Here is a 15,444-nt window from a genome sequence, read left to right on the forward strand (position 1 = left end):
TCAAGGCATGCACATGGTGACGGCTTTCGTGCCGTCGGAGATGGCCTGCTTGGCAAACTCAATGGCTCTTGATGAACAGTAAAACTAAAATTTTTAGAAAAACTAAGAAAAATCTGCAATGCTTTGTGGTAAACTTTGACAGACGCTTTGTGTGTTTGTCAATGACATTTGGAAAAAAAAACTCAATGCTCCAAAAATGCTATTTTAGAAATCATTTTTGGAGTGCTGATATTGCTTTTTTTTTTGCCATGACCTCCACGAATATCATTTCTGCTAAAATCTGTCAAGCACACAACATTTATCAAAGTTTGCCAAGATAAATTCAGAAATTATGATTTGTTTTGGATTTACTGTTTATCATGAGCAGAAAAGGACTTCGATGCTGACGAAACCTTTTTGGACCCATGTTGAGCACAGCAGAATGGAGCTACCTTCTGCTGCTACTCAACTTGGCCCTCAAAAGAATCTGATTGCCAAGAGATGCAGGTCACCAACTTAGTCGTTGGGGCCAGACTTGTACCGATGTTTCTTACGACAACTGTTCATCACTGTACCTAAAAATCACAACCACAGCTGCAAACAAACTTAGTACTGCCAAAAAATAAGAGAGTCTCCCCAACCCGTGCCTTAACGGCCTTAGTACACGTGCATCGATCACTTTTTTTACCCGAAAAGGCATCTAGGTCCATCACATCAAGCGGCGTACGGTCGTAAGCTAGTATTTCAGGGTTCAGATTAGGGAAGTTACAAACACTTCATACTTGCTAGACATGATCAGCTTGTGCTTCAACTGGATCAGCAGCTTGAGGACAAGATAGGCGCACATGCATCGAGATGCACTTCATCAGGTTAGAATTGTTGCCGCTGCCGCTGATATATAATTTCTTCTTCCACATCTATTCCTTCCTCAAGCTCGTGCCATTTGGGATAGCACCAAAATGGCTTAGGCACGGGCCATCTGTCCAGAGTTAAACATAAATAAGCTGCTAAAATAATATACATCTCTAGCAAGCAGTGTTAATGAACGCGTAGTAAATAAACAATACCTGTTTGGGCTATCATCATCGTCTCTAGCAACAGTCCTACAAACAGACCAAAATAGTTTTACATACAAGAACAAACACACGCATGTGAGGACGAAGATCAAAACCACGTAACGTCAGTTCACTACTTCATATGTCTGAACAATAAGAAGCGAAATGGTTCAACCACAAAAGCAAGTTGGGATTTAAGAACTAGCATGAGTTCCAAATTAAAAGTAACCTGAAAATAACAACCAAAACCAACCCATATTTACCATTATAGTTCCAGGTTAGAGTGATGACATGAGAGTATGAGACATACGATACGATACTTCCATAAATCACAAATGTACGTACAATCAAACATGCTCAACTGCCGGCCACAACTACAGGACGGTCTTTATCGTACCAGTGTCGTATGTTATTTATCATATGCACAGCAGTTCTATTCAAGCTTCTAATTAATGTGCTCAGTATAAGAAGATCAAAATGGTGACAAATGTCCTATCGAGGCTACTAAACTTCCTCAAGATTGAATATTATGCACACGCAAGACATCTGTAAAAACATTACATAAATATAGAAAGCATACCCTTGTGCATCAAAATTCTTCAAGACTTTTAGAATTATATTGACTGGTATGTATGGAGCCTCTTCTAAGCCATAGAAGTTCATGCCACTAAAATTTCCATCAAAATCAATAAGAGGCCCTCCGATCCCAGCCTAGCACACACACAAAAGTAACAAATAGGAAAAAACAGTATTTGTAAGCCATACAGATGTGATGATGGATTAGTTACTCATTCTGACGCAACTATTTATTTCCACCACACGAAAAGACATGGCGTACCTTGGTGATTTTACAGGTGGAAATCTTAAGCTCTTTGCAACCAAGCTTACTTGGTTTGTCAATCACGATCCCACTTGTGGCCATTAAATTGCCTGATTGGTAGACGCGCCCTATAGCTACTACCTCCTTCTGAGGTTTAATTAGCATCTGGTTATCAATTTGTGCTGTCTGAGTACAGCAGAAATTCTTGATGTGGACTACGGCAATGTTATAATGTATACTGTAATGTTGCAATGTCCCTCTGGTATGACGATTATCTGGAAGGCACACTACAATCTGCAATTAATGATATGGTAAGACTAAACTAGTGATATCATGAATAAGTAGAAGGGGCAATTAAACAATTATTAGCAGAGTAACGACCTTAAGGTTATCAGCAACCTTGTTTTCATTGTCAGAAGTTCTAACCAAACTTGCCGAGGTCAGAACTCTTGTGGTGGACCCGTTGCAGTCTATGAATACGCCAGTGCAAGCAAAACACCTTGTTTTTCCTACAAGAGTAATGACTCCGATAATTTAGTGAAGAAATTGGAAAAAGAATATTGAAAGTAAACGAGCTTATAATGAATATAATTACCACTGAATGAAGCCAATGCAACAACACTTTGAGACATATTTGAAGCAACGTTTCTTTCGAGTTTACTCCAGATATCTTCACTAAATTTCTCTTCAAAATTGTTAAGCAAACGCATGCCCGCTGGCAAAAGCAATAAAGATTCAGCAGTGGAGGGGAGCTGGAGAGACCAGTCAGATGACAGATGTTCCAACAGAAAAGAGTAAATATCAAAAGGACACGAATGAACTCACCATTCTGCCAAACTGGGAGGGGATAACCATTGGACCTCAGCTCCTTTTTTGTAGGAACGCCTAAATTTTGCAACATAGTTAAGTGATTGATGACCCCATGTATAATGATGGTCGGGAAAACTGCAAGCAACAACTCACCAAAACAAGGATAACTCGGCCGCCCAGAACATAAAGACTTCCGCTCTAATAATAATCTATCCATGAGTCCTGGTGCCACAGGGGTGAAACAATTAATAAATGTGACCAATGATCAATAGTTAACATTAAAAGTGACCAACCTGGTTGACATTCTGGATCACAGAGAGTACATATGGAAGGTTTCTGATCCTTAAGTTTCTCTCCCTTCCTTGAGCTGACTAAAATAGAGAAGGGAAATAAGCAGAATTTAGAACACTGAAAAGCAGTATGAAGGAAAGGAGTATATTCTCATATTCATATACTACACTGAAGTACTTAGAATGAACTAATTAATTAGCATATCAAATATGTTATGCTAGCATGATAATAGGTGCAACCATAAAACTAAGTATGTACCCAGATTCTACAAATGATTGTTGAAAATTAACATTGGCGGTGACTCTGGCGAGGAATTGCCTGATGATGTGATGATTGCGCACAATTTAACAATATTAAGGTGCTTTTCTCACCTTCTGAATCAGGCTTACAAGGTCTAGGAGATCTTTCAATTTTACTACCAGGTCCTTTCTTATTTGGAGCCCTGCAGTAGAATGCGATAAACTTGGTGGTCAGTGCTTTATATATAAAGCGGGGCAAGAGCCTTTTTCGGTAATGCGATAAACTCATTGGAGTAATACAGAAATCCACAAAAGTAAACATGGATGATATGTACGCATGGATACCAAACAATACAAACTTCAATGTTTAAAAGGGGCAAATCAGGAAAATTGTTGATTGGGGTCAGGCACTAAACAACAATACAATGGGGAAAACCCTAAAACCTAAATATTTATTGTGTTTGATTATTGTATAGACGAAAATATTTATTAAATATAAGTAGCTTAATATAGTGGAAAACTTTTCCCATGCATGTTGTGGTGAGTGACAAAAAAAATGGAGATGATACTATACCAAACCTACCAGGGAACCTTCACTACCTTATCACTTGAACAAGTATTAATAGCTTAAACATGGACACCAGAGTCCCAGTTGAGTACAGGGCAACTGCGAGATATCATGACAAAACAGGTGATATGGATTGTCAAGGTCACACTGCAGCTTATCCAGCCCCAGATGTCACAAACAACTAATTTGTTATCAAGGGAGATGTTCTCAAATGCAGATCAGTTAGCAGATGCAAGTATTACAAAAAACATCAAAACAAGGCATTTCAGAAACTCTTTGGCATTCAGCATGAATGCTAGTACCACTAAACCTCGGCTACTGATGAGCGGAATTATTCTTATGTACTTAGTTCATTCATTTTGTATGCCTACTGATGTGTGGTCAGCTTCCTGGAAATTCCAGGTTGAATAATAAATTCGCAAGAAGCGGAACAGATGGCCTGTGGTCATCCAGGAATGTTTCAGTGCATGGCACTAATTCATCTGCTAAATAGTTCTCACTCGCTCGGTATTACAGTAATTGAGCATGTTGCTCCTCACTACATACCAAGTTGTGATCATCCTTTAACTGTTCTTAGCCTTGTACAACGCATGCAGTAATTTAAACAATGTGATTTCATATTCTAAGTAAAATGCCTGCACATTCTTTTAGAATGCATGAATTGTTAACACAATGTTTCGTCAACAAATTTTCCAACAACGCTAGAGATTTATATAATGTGTGTTGTTAGCTGCAGTATGATGTCATAAGAAGCCACTATTGTATTAAGTGCACTCTTGATTAAGCTTTCCACCATTATTTATTTTCCTAAGCATGTGTGACCCATGTGCACAAAAACTAATAAGTGAGTATGGAGGACAAGAGTAGAAAAGCAATGAGTGAGTATGGAGGACATACATCCACTGAATTGTTTCCCTGAACTGCGACAGGAGTTCAAGAATTTTAATCCTTGGTAGGAATGGAGTCTCTTTCTCAGCATAAAAGTTCATCCCAATGAAGTCCCCATTAAAATCAACAAGGGGCCCTCCAACTCCAGTCTAGGAAAAGAATAAAGTGACAGTGAGCCAAGCACAAAGATTTAGCGATGCTGAACAAAGTTTGTATAATTGAAAAAAAGGAGTATTTTTGCCCACCCCCACCCCCAAAAAAGTCCAGTACATATCATGACACAGTTATTTATTTATTTTCACTATGTATAGAAAGCGAGAAATTAACACCGCACCATAGTAATTTCACATGTGGAGATGGCAAGCTCCTCCCGGTAAGCTCCTTGTGGATTGTCGGTCAACATCCCAGCTGTGGCCATTAGTTTTCCTGAGTTGAAGCAACGCCCTACGGCAACTACTTTACTGTGAGACTCAAATTGCCGCTGATGATCTAGACATGTTACTTGAAGAGAGCGGTAGTGACCGATGTTGATAACCGCAACATTGTATTTCAAATCGTAGGATTCCAACCATCCCAGTTCAAGTTTATTATCCGGAAGGCGCACTTCAATCTGCATCAATAAAGCAATGCAGCAAGTATATAGCCTGGTTAGCAGAATGATTAACATGATATTAAATAAGCAAGCAATAGTGTACAAAAAGAAAGTTTTTTTCAGGGTACTACAAAAAGAAAGTTGCCAGTACCAACCGTCATATCATGAAGGATCTTGGTGTCATCATCAATAGATCTAACCAAACTTAATGAAGTCAGACAACTTGTAAAAGTAGGATTGTTTACGATAATTATGCCCGTGCATGCAAAAAACACAGTGTTTCCTGCACAAGATGGTATTTCCAAATTCTCAATCATGAAGTATACTAACACGTAGACATAGATAAAAAATTGCAAAGCTAGTATTTATAATCACCATCAGCAAATGAAGCAAGCGATACAACAGTGCCCGCTAAGTTCGAGGCGACTTCTTCACTGAGTTCCGTCCAGACACCTTGACCAGAATCGCTTGAGCTGCCAAATTCCTGTTCGAAAGGATTGTCCGGATGCGAATTTCCTAGTTAGGGAAGCATCATCATGTTCATATCATACAACACAGTTCTGATCGTAAGTTGCAGAAGAAGGAACAAGCAGCAAGACTGAAACCAGACAGCCAGTGGCTCACCTCGCCAAGCTGTCCAAACTTTTTGTTTCTTGGTCTGGCTTCTCGTGCAAACGCCTTCTCGCTTCATATTTCCAGCCTGGAGCGGAAAGAACTAAATAAGACAGCTAGTCACTTTTTTTAGGATCAATGCAGAGTTTTGATTACAATCAAAGCAGAGTTTTGGTTACAATCATCCAACAGAGTAAATAAAGGAAATAAATTGAGAAATACTGTTGGCTCTAGCGAACGTGGATCAACAAATCATTTAGCCGCAAGGAAATCAATTGATCCTAAGTAAAAAAGAGGGGAGGGGGTTCAGCTAATCATTGGATGAAAGAAGCTCATACCGCAAAATCCAATGCCCAGAACTCGCGGCCGGGTGGAGACAGCTTGGAGAACCGCGATGGCGGCGGCGGCGGCGGCGCACGCGGGGGGTGGAGAGTGGAAGCGTCAGCCCTAGGGCACGCGGCGGTGGGTCCGGTCGATGTGTCAGGGATGGAGGGCTTGCGAGAGGAGGAAAACAAGGAACTGACGGTTTGGAGAGGATGATCAATTTTCACCAAAGGGCATCGTAGATAGGCCCCGTTTGGTAACAAAGTTTTTTCTAAGTATTCAGAGAATACTACAGTTTTTTAAAATACCACAGTATTAATTCCTGAGAGCTGTTTGGCTATTAGAGAAAACAGGGGTATTAAAACTAAGTATATCAAAAACCACAGTTTTTTCTCTGTCTAAAAAAAGAACCCTCGACCTCTTTTTTTAAAACTGAGCACGCAAAAGAAACGCTGCATCGCTCTTCTCCTTCCTGCCTTTAAGCCATGGCCAGCATGCAAAGGAGAGATCAACGCGAGTATGCTGATCTTCGTCCCCCTGCCTCTGCACGGCCGCATTGCTCCCGTTCCTGCTGCCCAGTGCCAGCCGAGAGGAACGAAAGGCCATTATAAACGGAGAGCGAAATTGTCTTGTTGCCCTGTCGTGAAGTTGGCCGGCACGCTGCCCATGGTTAGCACAAGGGATCCAATCCAATACAACAGGGAAAGCGTGAACACTATGAATGAGAGCGGAACTATGCAGTACATGAGCTCGTATCCCTCTCTCGCACTAGCGTGAACATAAACTAACTACTGACTATCGCTCGGAAACCGGAAACTGGTACACCGGGGCCTGACACTCCGCCACTCGTCGTATACTCCTGGCGTAGCACTTCTTCGACATTGATGATCTATGCATCTGCATCGCTACATGAGTCGATGATATGCAACATATATAGTTGAGCAACAGAAAGAGACATACTTAGCAAAAATAGAAGCAACATACCATAAGCATAAATAACAAAGTTCATTGTACCCAAAATGCCCTAACTAGAGTGAACTTCGCTAGTCGAGGAGGACGGTTTAATTACATCAAAAATAAAGTTTGGTCGTGCGTAACTTAAAGTTTCGTCATACATGAAGTATGGACTAAACGGACACATTGTTATATATCGACAATCACTTAAACATGTCATGCCATCCATCCGAGTCAGGGAGATAGTCCCCGAGCTTATTGAAAGGCTTCGGGTCAAGATGCTGAGCGGCTACGCGTGTTTGGACGTCTTCCCGCGAAATTTGCCCTTCCTCGCAGAACATCCCTGTTTTTTCGAGGACCTCCTTCATGATGATTTGGGCAAGTTCATGTTGGATGTGATAGAACTCAGCTCGAAGTCGATGATCCTCGATATTGTTAGGGAACATAGTAATGCTTCAAAAAAAAGTCCTACGTGTCACCAAGATCAATCTAGGAGATGCTAGCAATGAGAGAGAGGGAGTGCATCTTCATACCCTTGAAGATCGCTAAGCGGAAGCGTTACAAGAACACGATTGATGGAGTCGTACTCGCGGTGATTCAAATCGCGAAAGATCCTATCCAAGCGTCGAACGGACGGCGCCTCCGCGTTCAACACACATACAGCCTTGGGACGTCTCCTCCTTCCTGATCCAACAAGGGGAGAGGAGAAGTTGAGGGAGAACTCTGGCAGCACGACGGCGTGGTGGTGGAGCTCGTGGTTCTCCGACAGAGCTTCGCTAAGCACTACGGAGGAGGAGGAGGAGGTGTAGGAGGGAGCAGGGCTGCCCCAGGGGAAGGGTTGTTGCAGCCCTCTCTCTCCCTCACTGTATATAGGGGGAAGGGGGAGGGGGAGGCGCCCTAGGGTTTCCCTAAAGGAGGGGCGGCGGCCATAGGGGAAACCCTAGATGGGTTTGGGCGCCCCCCACCCCTAGAAAACTTGGCCCCCAAGCCAGGAGGGGCGGCTGCCATAGGGGAGGCGCGCCCACCTCTCCAGGTTACGTGAGATGGGGAGGGAGGGGCGCACATCCCCTTAGTGGGCTGGTGTGCCCCCTCCCCTTTTGGCCCATAAGGCCCCCCGACGCTTCCCGGGGCCTCCGAAACTCCTTTCGGTCACACTGGTTGTCACCCGATACCTTCGGAACAATTCCGGACTCCAATACCCTTCGTCCAATATATCGATCTTCACCTCCGGACTATTCCGGAGTTCCTCGTCACGTCCGGGATCTCATCGGGACTCCGAACAACCTTCGGTAACCACATACTATTCCCATTACAACTCTAGCGTCACCGAACCTTAAGTGTGTAGACCCTACGGGTTCGGGAACCATGCAGACATGACCGAGATACCTCTCTGGCCAATAACCAATAGCAAGATCTGGATACCCATATTGGCTCCCACATGTTCCACGATGATCTCATCGGATGAACCATGATGTCGGTGATTCAATCAATCACGTATACAATTCCTTTTGTCCATCGGTATGTTACTTGCCCGAGATTTGGTCGTCAGTATCCCCATACCTTGTTGCCGAAAAAGGGTTTCCCCCCGCTTTGTATACAAAGCAACCAACCAAGCCGTACAAGGATAGATGCTGGGGCAGAAGCAGCACAGTCACGCCCAAAAGAAACGACAGAGAAAGAGCAAAAGAAGAAGCCTCACGAACGCTGCGCCCACCGAGATCTTCCACTAGGCTCCAAGACTCCGAAGCGCCGGCACCTATCAACACCTCCAAGAAGGATCGCAAATATGACGACGCTGCTGCCAAGGGTTTCCCCCGGTACACGACGAGGCGAGAGGAAGGGTAGCCCCCGACGCCCTCTCGGAAGGTCAGGTGGCACCCACAGGCGCCACCGCGCCGGTGTCGGCCAAGCCGACAGGGGTTTCCCCCGATCCCAACCTGCACCTCGGGCGCTCCGGAGCCAGCCACCAAACCAACCACCACCCAGCGCCAACACATCCCCATACCTTGTTCAATCTCGTTACCGGCAAGTCTCTTTACTCGTTCCGTAACACATGATCCCGTGACTAACTCTTTGTCACATTGAGCTCATTATGATGATGCATTACCGAGTGAAAAGTGTGAACACATGTATCATTCCTTTTAAAATGGCATGTATATATTTTTGAAAAGTCTGAACATTTTTTAAATGCTACTCCATCCGTTCTATATTAGTTGTCGCTATATTCTGTAAGAAGCTCTGGTGGATCATCACATAGTGTGTGATCATGTGCAATATGATCATTAAGGACGGGCATGGACAAGTGGTGAACTATGTGTACGAGTAGATGGGGAGGACGATCGTAGGAATGAAGACCACATCAAATGATACATTCAAACCCACAAAGAGATCAAGGACCGACATTTCCAATCAGAAGATGGTCCTGTGGAGGAATTGTGGGCATACCATGGTCGGCACGGGTGATCTTTGCTTCCTGCTTGTTTGTGTTTCCTCCATGTTTGTTTGATGAGACAATGTAATCTTTGTTTTGACGATGGACTATGATTTATGTCAGATTTCAGATTTGAATTAAACTTTTGAATTCATAAATTGTTCTTGCAAATGTTCGGTGCCCATTGAAAAATGTTTGAAGCATTTTTTTCCCTGCATTGTAGAGTTTATTTAGAGTGTATTTGCACAACTGGAATAGAGATAGGATCAATGAGATGAAAGATAACCATTTTTAGGTGTGCAGTTGGGGAAGAGCAAAAAAAGATTCCCTGGTTCTTCTCTGTCCTATTCCTAAAGCCATTTTAGTTTACGAAATTTAGATATATGCTACTCCCTCTGTAAAGAAATATAAGAGCATTTAGATCACAACTTTAGTGATCCAAACGCTCTTATATTTCTTTACGGAGGGAGTAGTATTGGAGATGCTCTAATGGGGCCATGAATTTAATGACTTTGGTCAATTCCAGGGCATATAATTTCCTGTTGCAGTTCATTAAATTTTGCAACTAAACATGAAAAAAAAACTCATAGTTTACTACTCTGCATCGATGACAAATCTTCTCACCGCAATGGCAATTGGACAACAGAACAATAATTAGAGGCTAATTCACTTTAATGAATATCTAGCAGATATTAGCCTCTCTGTTTCTAGAAGCATAAAATGGTCCCTCGGTTTTCATCAGACCAAAGGCATCTCAAACTTTAGAAATAAAGCAAAGTTCATGCGCAACCACCACATGCTCGCAAATCACACCAAAATAGCACCAAGATGCCTGGAAGTGTAGCCAAATCAAACGTGAATGTTGCAATTCAGGTATCCCAGGACCCCAACAGCCTGACGGTGATTCTCTGATTCTTCAGCCTCACAGTGACCCTCTGTTTCTTCAGCGCAGCTTAGCCGAGGAATCTCCCAGATTTTCTTTTCCAAAGCATGTGTCCATTGTTCCAGCAGCTGCCTCGAAGTCAGGGGCCACAGTAGAGCCCCCCGCTTTAGCAGATGCAAGAGGCGCTGCCATATCACCTGCATTCCATACCACAGCAGCCATTACTAGTTTTCGACATATTCCGCAGAACAGCAGAAGTTATCATGTTTACAACAGCATGCTTTCTGTCTAATCCATGATCTAGCCACATTCTCTAGTTCAACCCACCTCTATCTGGGTGAGTTTAGAAATCACTTGCCGCATAAGTTTCAACACAACACATTCAAAACATAGGTGAGCCAGAAGACTCAGGTTCAGAGCAGAAGATGCAAGAGACATGAGTCAAGCTCTGTCGTTTCATCAGGTTATCTCTTGTAATAACTTTGTTATGTGAGGTCAACCACAGCTGGTTTGAACAATGTTTGGTACACGCAACATAGATTAAATAGGTGAAACACAGCAGCAGCAACCACAGCGTATCTAGAGGGTTAAGAATATGAAGTTTTCATACTAAAAAAATGTATGGAGTTCTCTCGAAAGTGCAAGTCTTTGTTCTATATTCACCAACAGTCACAAGAAAAGCGACAATGCTTCACTCAAGAATCAAACAAAACAGGAAACGAACAGCAATACCTGGTGAAGATAGGGAGCCCGACTGTTGGTCATCCAATTCTCGAGTGACGAGCCTAATGAGTTCCGATCGCATTGCTTCTTTTCTTCCAACATCCCTGTCACCTTGGACTGGATACTTGAGTAGCCTCAATTTTTCTTCGTTGGCCACCTCCAAGTTCACTTTGAGTTGGTCCATGCATAAACCTTCTTCCCTCAACGTGACACCTCCTGTCCTCCTGCCACCTCCACCTCCAGGTGGATCATCACGGCCCCTAAAAATAACACAACTGAAAAGTTCATATGTGCGATTCACAATGCAAATGCAATACATGCATGTGTACTAAGACTATATGCATCTACCTCTTTCTAATAACACAACCGAAAGTTCATATGCACTATTGACGATGCAATACAGACATGTGTACTAAGACTATATGCATCTACCTCTTTCTACTTGATCCCGCCACACAACCGAAAGTTCATATGCGCGATTAACGGTGCAATACAGACATGTGTACTAAGACTATATGCATCTACCTCTTTCTACTTGATCCCGCCACACTACCTCCCTGCTTGCTCGTTCCAGCGCCTTTGCTGAAGCCTTGTTGATCCTTCGAAAGAACAATCTGCAAACATAGACTTATAAGCGAAACTTCAACTTCGTTTTCTCTAATTGAACAAATTTAGAGAACAAGTAGTTACCGTATCATCAATATCCTTCAACAATCTCTCCAGATCATTCAGAAATGAACTTGTTTTAATTGCATATTTTATATCAAACGCAGACATGTCAACACGGTCAACTGTGCCAATTACTAGACCGTCCATGTCGAATACCGCGGCACCGACTAATTGCAAATCCTCTCCATTCGGTTCTCCTTTAACTGTTGGTCCTGCCACGGGGCAACTCATAGCAAATAAATTCTGGCTCCCGAACACAATAGTCCCATCTGGTCGGACTGCTTTGCAGTTTGGAATGCTATCACAAAAAACATGTTAGCAAGAACTTGATCCCAAGAAGAGTAGTGCTATATTCAAATGCAAGTATGTACCTTATCGAGCCAGTCATCAAACCACGTTCATCAAATCTTTCCACCGCCGAAATTGTGAAAACATCCTGTCTTCTAACTTGATTTTCATTAAAGATGACATGATGGCGACTACGAGGAGGACGAGAGCTCACTTTCAGAACAACATGCTTGGATGGTGTGTTTCTCAGAAATATGGTGGCCTCCATCTGGATATCATCATAGAAGCGAACAAATAATCTCTCCCCATCCTTGACTATAGACTCATGAACACTTGTCAGGACTTGCTTCTGATCAGAAACCATCACAAAACCTGTACCAAATGCAACATATTCCTCGCCTATGCGCCGTTCAATGGTAACAACAGATCCGCACACCCGATCATATGATCTGTCTAAAACCTGCTTCTCACATGCAATCTGTTGTTTTTTTAACATGAATTAAATATTAGAGATAAATGGTGCTCAAAAAATTGTTGTTCAATGATAAAACATGATTTTCTAAGCACCCCACGAAGAGATATAAATAGTGCTAGCAAATAAAAATAGAAACGCCGTTGCACCCAACAAGCCACATACAAAGACTGGAAACAGATGCTAACAGTACCTGACTCTCGACCAAAAATCTCGGAAGAAAAGGAGTAGACCGCCTAAATAGCTAACTTACTTAGCTCAGGATCGTACCAAGGAACCACTAAGGAGAGAGTGAAACTAACGGAGGATGCTTACCGGAGGCATCCCTGAATTTTTAAGAGGTTAGAAGATCTTTCCCCCTTTCCTCAAAATGGTGTTCGATGAGTGATGAGTGAGGCTGAAATCTGCACAGAAGTACAACAATGTAGCTTTAGCTGCAAGTGAAGTACCATCTTGATTACGAGAAGATGTAGAGCAGTCAAGGAATCATAAATACACTAAACATATCGATGCCCCTGACCTAGCTGGTAACAAGATCCTTGGTCAGAGGAACCTACTCATCTTTTTCTTGACGACTCCATTTGTACAGCAGTCGACGCATAAAACTGCCTGAAAAACACCAACACAGGTTGATTCAGAAAATAATGGCATTCATTCTCATGCTAGGGTTTTTACTAGGATAACATAACACAGGGCATCAAGGTAAAGTGGGCACTGCCGCAAATAGATGGGGTGCAAGATCAGCAAATATGATGTCCCTGCAGCCACCAGTCTTTCCAGAACAAAGTGTGTTCACCATTTCCAATCTCAGTTTCAATCGCCATGGAAAAGAAGACATGAACATGCATGCATATGTTGAGTCACTAAATTAGAAGTCTAAGAAGCTTGCTGTGGACCAGCAAGTGAACTGACATACATGTCGATTTAACAGTCAAAAACAATTAATTACGTACTAATGTTATGTATCACTAGACATACTTAATTTTATTATAACATGTAATAGGTAAGTATCAAGAACCATGGGAAGAACGCCATGAATATATATATATATATATATATACATGAGCTTGTTGGTGTTGGTAGCTAACAGAGTATGGGTTTACCAGATTTTGACAGCAACGGCAGAAATAACCTACTCAACGTTGAGGACTTGAGGGAAATGGCTAGTGAACTTTTCTATAGACATGCTCTCCTTGATAACTTCTCACACAGGCACATAGGGTAAACATTCTTAATATATTTTTACTGAAAGGAGGTCAAACTATATAAAAAAGGGTAAATGCCCTACACACTAGATGCGCACATGCTGGCAAGGCATGTTGATACAAATGTCTTTACATAACCCTTCTTTCTGACACGAAGAACTTGTACAAACACACACATCGTTCCCCCTCCGATTGGTTTTTGTAGATGCAGAAGAGCATATATAAATAAACCAAGCCTCCAAAAACTGTACATGTATAGGAAAAACCATCTTAGACCTTGTTGGTGTTTATGTTGTTGGCAAGGAAAAGAACACCCTGCTATAAGACTTGACACACATATCAGCTCGAATTAGATCTGGGGATACAGAGAAAAAGGGAATCACATCCAGGTTGAGCATATGTAATGTATGTATGTATGTATGTATGAAATGTCTTATTTACACTATGACGCAAAGATGAGCAATGTCTCCAAAATATAATACTAATACAAGTCAATACAGCTAATTAACTAAGGACAAAAAAGAAGATGAAAACTTAAGCTTTCCGTCCCAGACGAGACAAGCACCAGACTGAACCTTGATCGCTGCGCCGCAAACCAACAGATCCGAGGGAGGGCACGTTTCCAAGAAGGAAAAAAGGCTGGGTTTTGGGTTCGCCGAGGAAGCTTTGGGGGTGGGAGGAGGAGGCGGCGGCGGCGGCGAAGGTACCTGCGGAGTGGAGGGGAGAGGAGGAACGCTGGGCGGGGCGGACTGGTTCCGATTGAATGGAAGGAGGAGGCGCCGCCGCCGGAGTGAAGGCACCAGGTCGAGGCGAGGATGGAAGGGGAGGGGAGGGGAGCGGCGGGAAAAATACTAAAGAATTCACCGGTCGGACCTAGGGAAGCGAGCGGGGCTGGGGGGAAGCGGTGTGGGGGCGCGGGGCGCGGGCCGGCTACCGGAAGGCCGTTTCAGCACACGGGTGCTCTCTTTTTCATTAGTTTTTTATCAGCAAAAATAAATAAGCTAGTCTTTTCATTTGATTTTCCATTACAAAAACTGGTTTTATGCCCTCAGTCAAATCGTAAAAACACATCAACGTAAGGATTAACAGATAAGACTGTCCCTCGTAGTATCACATATATTTTTGAACTAAAACCACGATGAGTAATTTGAATATTTTTGAACTAAAACCACGATGAGTAATTTGAAACGGAGGGAGTACCAGACAGAAAGAAAGGCTGCTTCCTGCTTCCTTCCGCTGGGTCGAGCGATGGTTTCCAAGGGGCGAGTCGTTCGTCCGTGACACCGCGTGCCTCGTGGCGTGCGATGTGGCAGCGTCAGCGTGTGAGCCCCGCCATCCTTCCTCTCATTTCCTTGGTCGGTCAACGGGATTCCTTCGCCCCTTTCCCGTGCTCTAGCCAACACTGGTCTGGAGTGGAGACCACCGGCATATACCAGGTGCAATGCAATGTCCCTTTCATTTTGCCCCCTTGGTCGTTGAGTCCGTTGTTTCTATGTTGCAAACGTTTTCCTTTTCTTTTCTCTGAGAGTACATCAATTGGTGTATCATAATTTTATAGTAGAAGGCAGCAAAACAAGTTACAAGAATAGCCTGATAGCCTCCCCCACCAAACCCCCAGCGCCACCCAAAGAAAGGATAGCC

The 15,444-nt window shown here is 43.0% G+C and overlaps 2 protein-coding genes across 2 annotated transcripts; both read right to left on the reverse strand.

The window, feature by feature from the left end:
* Positions 1 to 481: 481 nt before the first annotated feature.
* On the reverse strand, positions 482 to 5,949 carry LOC119274742. The gene is made up of 15 exons (XM_037555466.1): positions 5,867 to 5,949; positions 5,618 to 5,758; positions 5,398 to 5,525; positions 4,985 to 5,260; positions 4,660 to 4,799; positions 3,327 to 3,397; positions 2,958 to 3,035; positions 2,818 to 2,886; positions 2,680 to 2,739; positions 2,450 to 2,569; positions 2,236 to 2,363; positions 1,873 to 2,148; positions 1,615 to 1,745; positions 1,047 to 1,082; positions 482 to 958 (listed from the first exon to the last, which is right to left on the reverse strand). The coding sequence occupies exons 1-15, from the start codon at positions 5,931 to 5,933 to the stop codon at positions 850 to 852; spliced, it is 1,830 nt and encodes a 609-aa protein (XP_037411363.1). The 5' UTR covers positions 5,934 to 5,949; the 3' UTR covers positions 482 to 849.
* Positions 5,950 to 10,171: 4,222 nt separating this feature from the next.
* LOC119280797 lies at positions 10,172 to 14,599 on the reverse strand. The gene is made up of 8 exons (XM_037561518.1): positions 14,511 to 14,599; positions 13,119 to 13,207; positions 12,914 to 13,002; positions 12,210 to 12,604; positions 11,860 to 12,136; positions 11,695 to 11,783; positions 11,179 to 11,429; positions 10,172 to 10,643 (listed from the first exon to the last, which is right to left on the reverse strand). The coding sequence occupies exons 3-8, from the start codon at positions 12,920 to 12,922 to the stop codon at positions 10,507 to 10,509; spliced, it is 1,158 nt and encodes a 385-aa protein (XP_037417415.1). The 5' UTR covers positions 12,923 to 13,002; positions 13,119 to 13,207; positions 14,511 to 14,599; the 3' UTR covers positions 10,172 to 10,506.
* Positions 14,600 to 15,444: the final 845 nt, after the last annotated feature.

This window comes from Triticum dicoccoides, chromosome 3B (assembly GCF_002162155.2).
Source record: "Triticum dicoccoides isolate Atlit2015 ecotype Zavitan chromosome 3B, WEW_v2.0, whole genome shotgun sequence".
In the NCBI taxonomy this organism is placed as follows: Eukaryota; Viridiplantae; Streptophyta; class Magnoliopsida; order Poales; family Poaceae; genus Triticum; species Triticum dicoccoides.

What these genes read in the sequence shown, in the direction of transcription:
- LOC119274742 (XM_037555466.1), bottom strand. Translation starts at nt 5,933, where the DNA reads ATGAAGCGAGAAGGCGTTTGCACGAGAAGCCAGACCAAGAAACAAAAA. An exon ending in AGTTTGGACAGCTTGGCGAG is followed by an intron (nt 5,759 to 5,866) that starts GTGAGCCACTGG and finishes TTCCCTAACTAG; the next exon opens with GAAATTCGCATCCGGACAAT. An exon ending in GCCGAGTTATCCTTGTTTTG is followed by an intron (nt 2,740 to 2,817) that starts GTGAGTTGTTGC and finishes TGCAAAATTTAG; the next exon opens with GCGTTCCTACAAAAAAGGAG.
- LOC119280797 (XM_037561518.1), bottom strand. An exon ending in TGAAGGATATTGATGATACG is followed by an intron (nt 11,784 to 11,859) that starts GTAACTACTTGT and finishes CTATGTTTGCAG; the next exon opens with ATTGTTCTTTCGAAGGATCA. An exon ending in GGGCTCCCTATCTTCACCAG is followed by an intron (nt 10,644 to 11,178) that starts GTATTGCTGTTC and finishes TATGGAATGCAG; the next exon opens with GTGATATGGCAGCGCCTCTT.